The sequence below is a fragment of the Lolium rigidum genome, chromosome 7 (genome assembly GCF_022539505.1).
Source record: "Lolium rigidum isolate FL_2022 chromosome 7, APGP_CSIRO_Lrig_0.1, whole genome shotgun sequence".
In the NCBI taxonomy this organism is placed as follows: Eukaryota; Viridiplantae; Streptophyta; class Magnoliopsida; order Poales; family Poaceae; genus Lolium; species Lolium rigidum.
Window position 1 is genome coordinate 285,562,488 of NC_061514.1, and position 13,662 is coordinate 285,576,149.

Genomic DNA, 13,662 nt, shown 5'->3' on the forward strand with positions numbered 1-13,662 from the left:
TGAGGTATGTAATGAACTAATTAAGTTTGCGTGTTTTGACGCTTAGTAAGCAATGACTTAGTTCGCTCTGTGCTTTTTTTAGCACCATATATTGTCTCTATTTAGTGGAGTTGAGAGGCGACCTACCCTGGTGTAGTATTTGTAGTATTTGGTCTCGCTCAAAGTTTACGCATGTAAATGTTTACAATGCAATGACTTGGTGGAATATTGTCTCAGCTTGTCTTGTCGATCGTATGTTTGACTTGACATGCAACGGAGGATCGACCCTTTGTGAGGGGAAACAAGCGACTCCAAGTCGTGACCCCCGGGTCTTTGAGCTTGTAGTAAGCACGTACTATTGGCTATTGCGGATGGTTTTGCCATCGGACGTCTCGTTTAGTGTTGGAAAAGTTGAGGTGTTCTAAGCGGTTTTTAACCTCTTAGTCCTTCGCGTTTCATCTCTAGTCTCATGCATGTGCACAGTAGACGCTTAATGCAATACCTTAGCAGGTATCATGCTCAAAGATACTGATCTTATGTTGTAGCCCCAGCGGTAGGGAGTACTCGTGCTTGCGACTCCATGAATGCTCTCGCCCGATCACTAGTAGAAAAAGTGGCAACCCTCTAAGCTTTTAGTACCGGTTGCCTTACGAATCGGCACTAAAAGGGTCATTTATACCGGTTCCTCCATCCAGGCGGGCGAGAAACACCTGTACCGATTCGTGAGGGTCTTTTGTACCGGTTCATGTTACGAACCGGTATGAAAGGTCTTCAGCCCAAATTTTACGCGCGGGTGGGGTCAGGGCTGGACCTTTGGTACCGGTTCATCTAAAGAACCGGTACTAAAGGGTGCCTCCTATATGATCACATCGCCCCCCGATCCCTGCTCATTTTCTCTTCTCATCTCTCTCACATTTCTAAATATTTTGCACCTCTCACACTCCAACAAATCTTCATTTTTTCTCCACCATTTTAATAAGATTAACGGCATCCATCTATCCAAGGGTTAGCAATATCATCCTTTCTTCTGGCGTTCCTAATTTAGCTCATTTCTTTGCTAGTTTTAACTCGTATTATTTTTCTAGTGCTAGCAAGGTGTTCGATGAAATGCCTAAGTTAGGGATTTCATTTTTATATGCAATTTGAGCTCAAATTAAAGTATGTTTTGTAGGTTTTAGTATCATCCCCGTCCTCACCGCCGTCGATTGCCAGCATCGTCCCCTAGCCGGCACCGTACCACCTCGGTGAGCCTCTTTTTTTTTATAAATACTTAGTTTTATGTGATGAACTTGAATATTAATTAAGTTGGTCACTCATGTATCCATGATGTTGTGTAATTAATGATTTTTGATATACTTATATAATGCAAATGAATCGATAATGGATGTACGGTGACCGGTGCCATCCTGACTTCATTAATGGCATGCATTATTTTCTCAACGTGGCTGAGGCAAACAGGCGGTCGAATGGTTTCATTTATTGTCCATGTAGTTCCTGTAAGAATATGAAGGATTACTCTACCTCAAATACCCTTCACGTCCACCTGCTTGAGAACTCCCAATATGGCTTTCTTAAGGGGAGAAACATACAGGATTGTTTGGCATGGGCATATGAATTTTTGTTCCAATGCCAGCAGTCCAAAAGAGAAATAATTCTCCTAAAACTAGATTTTGCAAAAGCTTTTGACACTATTGATCATTCTGCCATGATTAAGATTATGAAACAGATGGGGTTTGATGACAAATGGCTCAATTGGATTCACATGATATTTGCCTCTGGAAAATCTGCAGTTTTACTTAATGGTGTTCCTGGCAGACAGTTTCATTGCAAAAGGGGAGTTAGGCAGGGAGACCCTTTATCTCCTCTCATCTTTGTGCTAGCTGCTGACCTTTTACAGTCTGCTATTAATAAGGCATTCCTTTAGGATATCTTGAAGCTCCCTTTTCAGTCTGAATTCATCAAGGATTTTCCAGTGGTTCAATATGCAGATGGCACCTTAATAATTATGCAAGCTTGTCCTACTCAAGTGGCTATAATGAAAGATATTCTCCATAAGTATGCTTCTTCCACTGGATTGCAAATCAATTTCCATAAATCTTCTCTGGTGCCAATTAATCTCTCAGAAGGAAAAGCACAGACTATGGCTGCTCTATTTAGATGTAATATTGCTGTTATGCCATTTACTTATTTGGGATTGCCCCTGGGAACAACAAAACCTACAGTACAAGAGATGATGCCTCTCATAGCCAAACTTGAAAGAAGGGTCTCTGCTTCCTTTAATATGATGTCATACAGTGGAAGAGTCTCTGTGGTAAATTCTTTAATCTCTTCTATAGCAACTTTCACTATGTGCTCTCTGAAGATTAATCCTAAGATTTTGGAGACTGTTGAAAAAAATTAGAAGACACTGCTTATGGAACAAAAAAACAGAGGATGGGGAGAAATACAATTCTCTAGCAGCTTGGGATATGGTTTGCAGACCTAAGAATAAAGGAGGCCTTGGAGTGCTAAATCTTAAAATTCAGAACCAAGGTTTGCTTTTGAAATATCTACATAAAATTTACAACAAGGTGGACACTCCATGGGTACATTTGATCTGGAATAATTATTACAAGGAGCATATCCCTCATACCATTGCACCATGTGGATCATTCTGGTGGAAGGAAGTATTCAAATTAACACCAATCTTTAGAGGAATTGCAACAGCAAAAATTGGAGATGGCACCTCTGTTCTATTTTGGAAAGACTCATGGTTGCCACATATTACTAGTGAGGAATTTCCAAGAGCTTTCTCTTATGCCACCAGGGAGGACTCCCCAGTTAAGGAATTTCTAACTGCCACCGGGTTATCAGAAAACTTCCTCCTCCCAAGTCTCCAGAAGCTATGAATGAGCTAAGAATGCTCCAAACACAAACTCTGGATGTCACACTTACAACAAATACTCATGATACCTGGAAATATGCCTGGGGGGTCTGATTGTTATACACCAATAATGTATTATAAATACTGCTTCAGAGATATTACACCTCATTGCACCTTCAAATGGATTTGGAAGTCTAAATGTACACCAAAGTTGAAATTCTTTGCATGGCTGGTGGCATCTGATAGGTTTAATACACGCAACATGCTTAAAAGACGACAATATCACATCAACTCATCATATGACTGTGTACTTTGTGACAAATCACTGGAAGAAACAATTGAGCACCTGCTCTTTCACTGTGAGTTTAGTACTTCTTGCTGGACTGAACTGAACTTCCACTGGCAACAAAGTGGTACAAGATTACAGATTATTGAGAAAGGGAAAAGACAATGGAAAAACTTGATGTTCATGGAAATCTTCACTGTTGGAGCATGGTGCATATGGAAGGAAAGAAATGACATGATATTTAACAATATAGCTCCGACACTGCAATCCTGGAAGAGAAGGTTCAAGGAGATTTTTTCATTATTAATTCATAGGTCCAAAAAGGAAATGCATTCCTTTATTCTTGACTTCTCAAACAATCTATAGGAAAAAAGTAGTCTTGCTTAACCTTTGCTCTTGAGGATACCATCCTCATGGATGTACAGTGTATGATGTAATCTGATACTTCTAAAGTAATATAAATGGAAAACAGTAGGAGCCTTTCCTACTGTTAAAGTTTCAAAAAAAAAGTGCAAGTGGACCTAACCTTCCTCACCCCCCCCCCGCGCCGGGGCCCTCCTCCCCTGCCGCCGTCTCTTCTCCCTAGGGCGGCATCCTCCCCCGCTGCCGTCACCAGGAGCGCTGCCGGGCAAACCCCTAAAGCGTGGTGGCGGCGGCAGCCTATCCTCTGTCTCTCACGACCTGGAGGGCACGGCGGCGGTGTCTGCCCGGCCTCTCCTTGATGCGGCGGCGCAGGGAGGCGACGGCTATGGCGTCGATCTGCAGGCGGCGGGCGGCGGCGACGAGGATCGGGTCCAATCTTGGTCCGTTTGGGCCGGGGCGGGTGTCGATCTGCCTGTCGTGGCTCTGCCTCCTCGGTAGGGAGGCGTTCGTGGGCATCCCTCGCTTCATGAGGAAACCTGGGGCAGCAGCCCCGGGCATGGTGGTGGTGGGCATCTTCTTCGTCGGAGGTGGTCGGCCAGGCTGGTAGTCCTGTGTGGGGGATCATGGGATCTCACACAGGTTTCCGACAATGGTGATCTAGTCCGGGGTGTCATGGCGGCCAGTGAAAACTGAGCCTCAACCTCGGTCTTGGCGGATGATGGCGGCGTCGATCGACGTCGTTACCTTGTCGAAGGCGTCATCTTTGTCCGTCTTGGCACTACACTCGGCGAGTTGGGGATGCGCGGCTGCCGGTGAAAACCGTGCTCCGACCTCGGTTGGCGGACGATGGCGACGTGTCACGCCGCTACCTTCTTGAAGGCATCGTCGTTGCAGTCTGCGGTTTCTCACTCGTGCTGCTCCGGGGAAACCCTAGGCCCGGATCTCCCGGATCGGACGATGGTGGCGCGCCCTGCGTCGTTCTACCTCTTGGGGCATCGTTTTTGGAGCAGCTACTGGATGTTGGCGGATTTCAGTGGAGTGTTGTTCATCTACCACATTGTTAGCGTTGAGTCTCAGTGGCATGGTGATGCAGGGTATCGACAACAGTTGTTGGATGATGTATACGTGCAGGATGGTGGAGCCGTCTGGCGTCATGGTGGCATCGACGGTAGGTCTTGCAAGGTTAATGCGATGATCTCTCTTGAAGATGGATTCGAGGAAGACGGCGGGAGCAACTCCTGTGGCGTGTGCGTTGGCGTGCGCTGAGAGTCTGCTTGACTGGATGTGCTTCTCACCTGCTATGGGCGGTTTGGAAAGGCATTTAGTTTTGGATGATGTGAGTTGGTGTATTGTCACCCTCTTCATCCCACTGTAGGTATAGTAAGGTTGCTTCGAGATTGATCTTTTGTATTGTTTCTTGTAAGATTTCATGAATAATCTAATAAAAAAGTTGTGTGCATCCTTTGGATGCAGAAGCTGGGGCGATATTTCCCCCATTTCGAAAAGAAATAGCCAGTGCAAGCCAACTAAAACAATTTGACTTAATTAATTTACGAACATAAATTAAATTAGCACCTGATATTTATCAACATAAATTGTCGATGAGGGGATGTGAAGCCACCGGAAATATGCGCAGCCTAACCTATATATGCATAAAAGGCGCGAGTTGCTGATGCTAATCATGATGCTAATCTCGCGAGGTGCTGATGCTAATCCCATCTTCTCATATGTCATGTTTTTCACATGTCAACAAACATGCGTGCAAATAATTAGATTCAGATTAAATAATCTATATGATAATTAATAGGAGAGAGAAATAGATGGGGCAGAATCAAGCTATAATACCACATTTCTTATATATACTCCCTGATGGACCATTACCGTTTCACACAACAATCTAGGCAGCTAGCTAGCTAGCAAACAACTGCTCAAGTCTCAGGCTGTTACTGTTTTGGAGACGAGACAGCGAAGGACCGTAGAGATGAAGCCCTACACGGCCATAATTCTGGTGTTCGCAGCAGTTGTAGCACAATGCCCCTCCCATACCACCGCTGCCGATCCTAAGGTCATCATCGTCGGCGCCGGCATGTCTGGTAAGAGCCTAGCTATTACACTAGACACATTGCGAAGAGGTCTGCGTGCATATAGGTGCATGCTTAATGCACATCGAGTTCTTGTAGGTATCTCGGCTGGGAAGAGGCTATGGGAGGCTGGGATCACTGACTTTGTTATCCTTGAGGCGACCGACCGCATGGGCGGGCGCATCCATAAATCCGAGTTCGCTGGGGTGAATGTCGAGATTGGGGCCAACTGGGTGGAGGGTGTGAATGGCGACGAGATGAACCCCATCTGGAACATGGCGAACGGCACTGGCCTCAACCTCAGGACCTTCCGCTCCGACTTCGACCACCTCGCTAGCAATACCTACAAGAAAGAGTGCGTACGAATCTTATTATACTCCCTCTATACTAAAACAAAGTGTGTATTCAATTTGATCAAAGTTAATCTTTGTAAAATCTAATCAAGTATAGAAAAAGTATCAACATCTATAAAATTAAATTGATATCACTAGAGTCTAGAACCATAGTAAAATATAGACTCGTATGTATTTGCTATCATATAATCATAGATGTTATATTCCGTAGTAGGAAAACTCTTTTCTAATTTTTTTGGGTGACGTGAAAATCTGGAACGCGGTTAGGAAAACTATTATTTACACTACATGTTAAATAGCGTGACCTTATATGTATTTTCTTACTGTTTCATCTGCATACTTAAAATGATCCTTCGTGCATTAAGTTACAAGTTAATTAAATTTCTTGGGAAATTCATAAATTGTATACATTCTTGTGTTGATCCAGTGGTGGTCTTTACGACAAGAAATTTGTTGAGAAGATAATCAAGAGAATGGATGAGGTGGAAGAGAGCGGTAGCAAGCTCGCCGGTACCTTGCAGAACAGCGGCCAACAAGACATGTCCGTCATGTCCATGCAACGCCTCACCGGCCAGTACGTATACATCCACTAATCACACCACCTTGCACTTAGCGCCTAGTGAAAGCTTTGAAACATTAGATCTGGGAGATTCTTTTGGCATTTAGACATCTAGTGAATGTGCATTACGTACAGTACATTATATTCTACATTTCCTTAGTTTCTATATCTGACGGCTAAACTCCGGCGTAGCCCTTCGTGGTACTAGTAGAGGGATAAAATTGTGGAGGATCTCACGATTTCGCGAGCTTACTCAGAGTAATTTACCATGATATACTTTACCTTGTTTGACCGCCCACACACTTAGCTCATCGATGCTACGGATACAAGTTTTACCTAGGTTCGGAACTATTATGTGTATTATATTAGCTCCACTTTCCCTTTGGATTTTTAGATATGACGATGATATACAAGATATTACAATGATGTACCAGCAAGTTCTAATTATGGTTCAAGTATAGCTAGGGAGATGCATCCTAAAGAGATGGTGCCCTAAAGAGATAGGTCTTTTGGATGATGACAAGACAATAATAGCTTTGCTCTTTGGTAGATGTGAAGAACTTGCACTTGGGAGGACTTGGGTCCTCGTTTATGTTAGGGTGAAGAGAATCCAACTCGAGCCTGGATACATTCGAAGCTTACTGGATGCTAATAACGAACTGCAGCTGCTGAGGTGACTTTCGCGCATGATTGATAGATCCTGCAGTAAGACATTAAATAATCTAATTAGCATATGCAGATCCTGCAGTAAGACATTAGATAATCTAATTAGCATATGCTCCATCAGCTAATCATTGCTTCCCATCCGTGGTCTAGGTCCAGCAATTAACGCTCCAAATTCGTTGTGTATGAACCTTCGGCAAACTTAGTTGATACTAATACTAGACTTGAATGGTCGAAATTCAATAAAACAACAACAACAAAAAAACAGATGATTAAGCGTTATAAGATTCTTCTCTTAGTTGTTAGAATGTATATAATGGACCCAGCACTACTACATTGAGAGAATGAATAAAAAAATTATTTATACTAGAGACTCGTGAGTCATGACTGAAAGTCAGCTTTAGCGAACATTCCTGCCTTAGTTTGTAGCTGCACGTGAGTTCAGAATCAATCATATGTCCACGATCGATCTTTCATGTTACATCATGTTACCGACCCCTTTTCTCATCTTACATCATATTTCCAAAGACCGCAAATAATTAATCTAAATACCCCGATGATCTGTCTGCGCGCATCCACAATTGCATATTTTTCACGTGCACATTTCATTTGGGAAATTTTATTAAATGGAGATTCCTGCAACGTCTGATTTGTATCGTGATTTGTTGAAATCGTGATACATGCAATTAAGTAGCAAGTTAAGTTGCAGCTGAGAATTTTTTTAGTTGCAATTGAAAAAAATCAATTTCATGTGAGGTGTCAGCTAATAAAAATAGCTTTGAACCATTAGATTTGCTTTCTGATCCGCATTAATGGTGTGTTACAACACTAAGATTCGATGACGTCATCGTACCGAGAACGAAGTTAGTTCTCACTAGAATGGGAACTAGTCACACCCCGACTTTAGGATTTTAGTCATGTGGAGTGAATATATCGGGCAGCCGTTGAAAAGTAAGATTTACGGTGGATAGCAACTTATGTTTAATTTGTGGGACCCACGTGCATGGTATGTATGTGCTGCAGGATGCCTACCGGTCCATTCACGCCGATCGAGATGGTGGTCGACTACTTCCAACACGACTTCGAGTTCGCAGAGCCGCCGCGGGTGACGAGCCTGCATAACACACATCCTCTGTCGACGTTCAACAACTTCGGCAAGGACGTCTACTTCGTAGCCGACCAGCGCGGCTACGAGTCCGTCGTGCACCATGTTGCCGGGCAGTACCTCGAGACAGATCCTGAGTCCGGCGACATCGTCGACCCCAGGCTCAAACTGAACATGGTGGTGCGTGAGATCACCTACTCCCACAGCGGTGTCACGGTTAGGACGGACGACGACAAGGTGTACCGGGCAGACTACGTCATCGTCTCCGCTAGCCTCGGCGTCCTGCAGACAGACCTCATACGGTTCGAGCCGCAGCTGCCTTCATGGAAGACCATGTCAATCTACCAGTTTGACATGGCCGTGTACACCAAGATCTTCCTCAAGTTCCCCAAGAGGTTCTGGCCGGATGGTCCTGGCACGGAGTTCTTCCTCTATGCCAGCGGTAGGAGAGGGTACTACCCGGTGTGGCAACAGCTGGAGATGCAGTACCCAGGGTCCAACGTGTTGCTAGTGACCGTCACCGACGACGAGTCTAGGAGGATCGAGCAGCAGTCTGATAAGCAGACTATGACAGAGGCAGTGGAGGTGCTCAGGAAGATGTTCCCAGGGAAGGACGTGCCAGAAGCGACCGAGATACTTGTGCCTAGGTGGTGGTCCAACAGGTTTTTCAAGGGCACCTTTTCAAACTGGCCAATTGGAGTCAGCCGCTACGAATTCGACCTCATCCGGGTACAAAAATATATACATCTTTCTTGCATTGTAATTAGTTGTCTTCTGAGTTCCATTGGCAGTTCATAATTATGATTCTTATTTTCATGTTTTTCTGGCATGTAATTCAGGCTCCGGTTGGGAGGGTTTACTTCACCGGTGAGCACACGAGCGAAAAGTACAATGGCTATGTCCATGGAGCATATCTTGCAGGTAATTAAGAGTTTTTTTTTTCTCTCATGCTTGTCTCTTGGTATGAACGCCGATCTTGAGATATTCCGATGCGATGGTGCTTTCTATTTCTTTTTTTAACGGTGTGATGCTGTTTTGTAGGCATTGACTCTGCTGACATCTTGATCAACTGTACCAAGAAAAAGATGTGCTGCTACAACGTCAAGGGAAAGCATGACCAATCCAAAGGTAAAACTAACTAGTACTACGCTTGCCATTTAACCCATAAAACATGTAAAAAATTAAACCCCTCTAGCATGCGAAAACATTTACCTTCAAAACATGTGTCTAACTATTGCTTCCCTAATTCACGATTTTTCTGTGTTGCAGATTTGCCACCGAGTGAACTGTTACAACATCAAAAGTAATGGATTCCTAAAGAGTCAGGGCGGGGCATTCTGATGTTCATCATTGATATTATTGTTCCAAGTGATTTTTGGGCATCACATATTTGGTTCTTTTTTAGAAGACAATTGTGGTTAGGCTTGTTAAAGTAGGTCTAGATGTATTATACCTGTCATGTATATCTGTATTGTGTACACAGCTGATCTATATATAAAGAGATACGTGGAGAGGCATTGCCCCACGCAAACCTTAAACCCTCTCGTTCTTTAACTTGGTATCAGAGCCATCTAGGGCTTACGCCGCCGCCGCGCAGCCTTCCGCCGTCGCGCGCCGCATCTCCGATCAGCCGCAGCCGCCGCGCCTCCTCGCCCCGCGTCTGCCGCGATGACTAGCTCTGCCCTCACGCTGTCTACCGTGGGGAGTCTCTCCACGACGGTCACTGGACCCGTCATCGAACCGCCATCTGCAACTGCAGTTGCGCCGGTTCTCCCCGCCATCGCCGTGCGGCTAAACGGCAACAACTTCCTGCTCTGGAGGGCTCACGCCCTTCCCAACTTCGCCGGTGCCCGTCTCTATGGCTTCCTCGACGGATCGGCCCAGGCTCCGTCCAAGACCATCAAGGAAGGGACCGGAGCCGACGCGCGCGACGTCGTCAATCCCGACTACGCGCAGTGGTGGACGTTGGACCAGAAGGTTCTCGGCCATCTCCTCAGCTCGATGCATGAGGATATCTCAGCCCAACTCATCGGCTGCACCTCGGCTGCGACGGCTTGGAGTGCCGTCCACGCCATGTTTTCCGCCGAGAATCGAGCCGGCGTCCGTGCTCTTCGCCGCCAGATCCAAGGGCTCCGGAAGGGCGACAAATCGGCCAGCGAGTACATGCAGAAGGTGAAGGCGCTCGCCGACGCCATGGCTGCCGCTGGATCCCCTCTTCGCGATGACGAGATCATCAACTACATGCTGGCAGGACTCGGCCCTGCATACAACCCCGTCACCCTCGCATGGACTTCGCGACGGTCCCCGTCACCCTCGCAGTGTTCTACAAGAACGTGCTGAACTTCGAAGGTCTCCAGAAGCAGCAGGCGGAAAGCGAGGACTGGACGTCCTCCGCCAACCTCGCGTCGCGCCCGGTCCACCCCAATAATCCCGGGCACCCGTATGACTCCAACCGCCCAAGCGGCGGACGTCCCGCGGCTGGTGGAGCGCAGCGAGGGCCGGCGTCGGCTACGGCCAAGGTGGCCAGGATCGTCGCCGCAATGACGGCAATGGCGGCAATATCCGCAACAATGGAGGAGGAGGAAACGGTGGCGGCAATGGTCGCAACCGTCGCTGGCGCCCCCGGTGCCAGATTTGTGACAAATGGGGGCACGATGCAAATGACTGTCGCCGGCACTATGATCGGGACCAGCGCTCCGGCAATGGAGCCTCGACCTCCTCCAACGATCACGAGCAGTATTGGCACCTTGATACAGGTGCCACCGATCACCTGACGAGTGACCTTGAGCGCCTGCATGTCCATGAGCGCTATGGCGGGAAGGATCAAGTGCAAGTGGCCAACGGTGCAGGTTTGTCTATTTCGCATATTGATCACTCTCAATTAACCGGTTCATCACTTCGCTTGCATAATATCCTTCATGTTCCGTATATTAGCAAGCATCTTCTTTCTGTTTATCGCCTTGTTTGTGATAACAATGTCTTTGTGGAATTTCATAAGTTCTTTTTCCTTGTTAAGGAAAAGGTCACCAAGAAGGTTCTGCTCCACGGTAGGAGTCACGGCGGCCTCTACCCGGTGCCGTTCAGCCGTGCCTCCTCGTCGTCATCTCGTCAAGCTTCGTCTAGTGTCAAGTCGCTTCGCTTCATGGTGGCACCATCGCCTTGGTCACCCCACCAATAATGTCGTTCAACACATTGTTAGGAATAATGATTTAGTGTGCTCTCCAAATAATCAGACTTCAGTTTGTGATGCTTCTCAATGTGCTAAAAGTCGACAATTGCCATATCATGCTTCTCATCGTGTTTCTACTATGCCTCTTGAGTTAATTCATTCCGATGTTTGGGGTCCTGCTATTTCTTCCTCGGGAGGGTATAAGTATTATGTGAGTTTTGTCGCTGATTACTCTCGCTTTGTGTGGATCTATCTCCTCAAGCACAAGTCTGATGTTGAGCAAGTGTTTTATGCCTTTCAGGCTCATGTTGAGCGTCTCTTAGACACTAAAATCAAAACCGTGCAGTCGGATTGGGGTGGTGAGTATCACCGGCTTCATAGCTATTTTCAGCGCACTGGCATTGCTCATCGTGTCTCTTGCCCGCACACCTCGCAGCAGAACGGGGTGGCGGAGCGCAAGCACCGTCATTTCGTGGAAACGGGTCTTGCTCTTCTTGCTCATTCTTCTCTCCCTTTGCGTTTTTGGGATGAGGCTTTTCTTACGGCTTGCTATTTGATCAATCACAGTGCTCGAAGATACGCTCGTTTTCGGCTTCTCAAAGTCAAGCATACACCTTTCTCAGTTTTGGATGCGCTGGCCTGCTTGCAGACGTACAAGCTCGCAAGTTGTTCTTTCCATTCGCATGTCCTTTGGTATGCGCTATGCACAAGGGTACAAGTATCTGCGCCCAGGACATATGTACTTCCGTGCTCGTTTTGATGATCCATCTTCCGTATGCGCTCCGTGTTAGTCGATGTCTCACTTGAACAGTTCGTTGCCTCCGATGAACCAGAATGGCCGCATGCGAAGTATGACTACCATCCGCTCAATGCGCCGCAGTTCTTGTGTGCATGCCGACGTGAGGGCGATGCCGTACCGTGCATCGCGTGCATGCGAGGCGCGTGATCCGACGCCGCATGCAGCACCCCCGTCCGAGCCTGCTGCGTCACGCGACGGGCCGACCTGCGCCTCGCCCGCGGCCCCCAGTGCGGCCCCCATCCCAGATCAGCCTGCGTCGCCTCCTGTCGAGGGCTCCTCGACCGCGACACCCACGGCTGATCCAGGCCACGCCATGGTCACTCGTGCTCATGACAACACTCGGCACGAGAAGAAGTACACCGATGGTACGGTGCGTTATGATCCTCGCCGACGGGCCTTCTTTGCTACGCCCGTTTCACATCGTGATGCACTCCGCGAGACTGCGTGGCGAGCTGCCATGGCTGATGAGGTTGCTGCCCTTCATCATACCAGGACATGGGTCTTGGTTCCTCGTCCTCCCGGCGTCAATATTGTTGGCTGCAAGTGGATCTTTAATACCAAGCATCGGCCTGATGGTTCTATTGATAAACACAAGGCTCGACTCGTCGCTCGGGGTTTCACTCAGTGGCATGGTATTGAATATGGTGATACGTTCAGCCCAGTCGTCAAACCAGCCACGGTGCGGCTGGTTCTCTCTCTTGCAGTGTCTCGCGGATGGAGTATCCGTCAGGTTGATGTCAGCAATGCTTTCCTCCATGGTTTTCTGTCAGAGGATGTGTACATGCAACAACCACCCGGCTTTGAGGATGATCGGTATCCCTCTCATGTGTGTAAGTTGCAGCGAGCTCTCTATGGCTTGAAGCAGTCCCCACGCGCTTGGTATGCTCGACTGAGCGCTCTGTTGGTTGATTTGGGTTTTGTTCCCTCCAAGGCTGACACCTCATTGTTCACCTTTTCTCGAGATGGTGTTCAGGTGTACATGCTGGTGTACGTCGATGATATTGTCATTGCTGGTTCTACTCCAGGGGCGGTTGATGGACTTGTGCGTGCCCTCTCAGCCAGTTTTCCCATTAAGGACCTTGGTGCACTGGAGTATTTCTTGGGTCTTGAAGCGTCCTACAATTCAGGGGGGATGACTATCACTCAACGGAAGTATGCATTGGATCTTTTGCACCGTGTGAGCATGGAGAATTGTAGACCCACTTCTACACCGCTGAATGTGACGGAGCATCTGTCTCAAGAGATTGGCACTCCTTTGGGTGATGAGGATTCTCACCGATATCGCAGCGTCGTTGGAGGCCTCCAGTATTTGACTCTCACCCGTCCGGACATATCATTTGCAGTAAACAAGAGTCTCGCGTGTCCCCGTCCCACCTGATCGATGTACTAGTTCGGGAAGCAGATCAAGCGCATCCTGCGTTATGTTAAGGGCATATTGAGTA

General features: G+C 47.2%; 1 protein-coding gene across 1 annotated transcript; it reads left to right on the forward strand.

Moving 5' to 3' along the window:
* Positions 1–5,472: 5,472 nt before the first annotated feature.
* Positions 5,473–9,924, forward strand: LOC124672896 (polyamine oxidase 1-like). The gene is made up of 7 exons (XM_047209054.1): positions 5,473–5,584; positions 5,672–5,927; positions 6,353–6,499; positions 8,171–8,981; positions 9,092–9,173; positions 9,294–9,380; positions 9,818–9,924. The coding sequence occupies exons 1-7, from the start codon at positions 5,473–5,475 to the stop codon at positions 9,922–9,924; spliced, it is 1,602 nt and encodes a 533-aa protein (XP_047065010.1).
* The last annotated feature ends 3,738 nt before the right edge of the window (positions 9,925–13,662 follow it).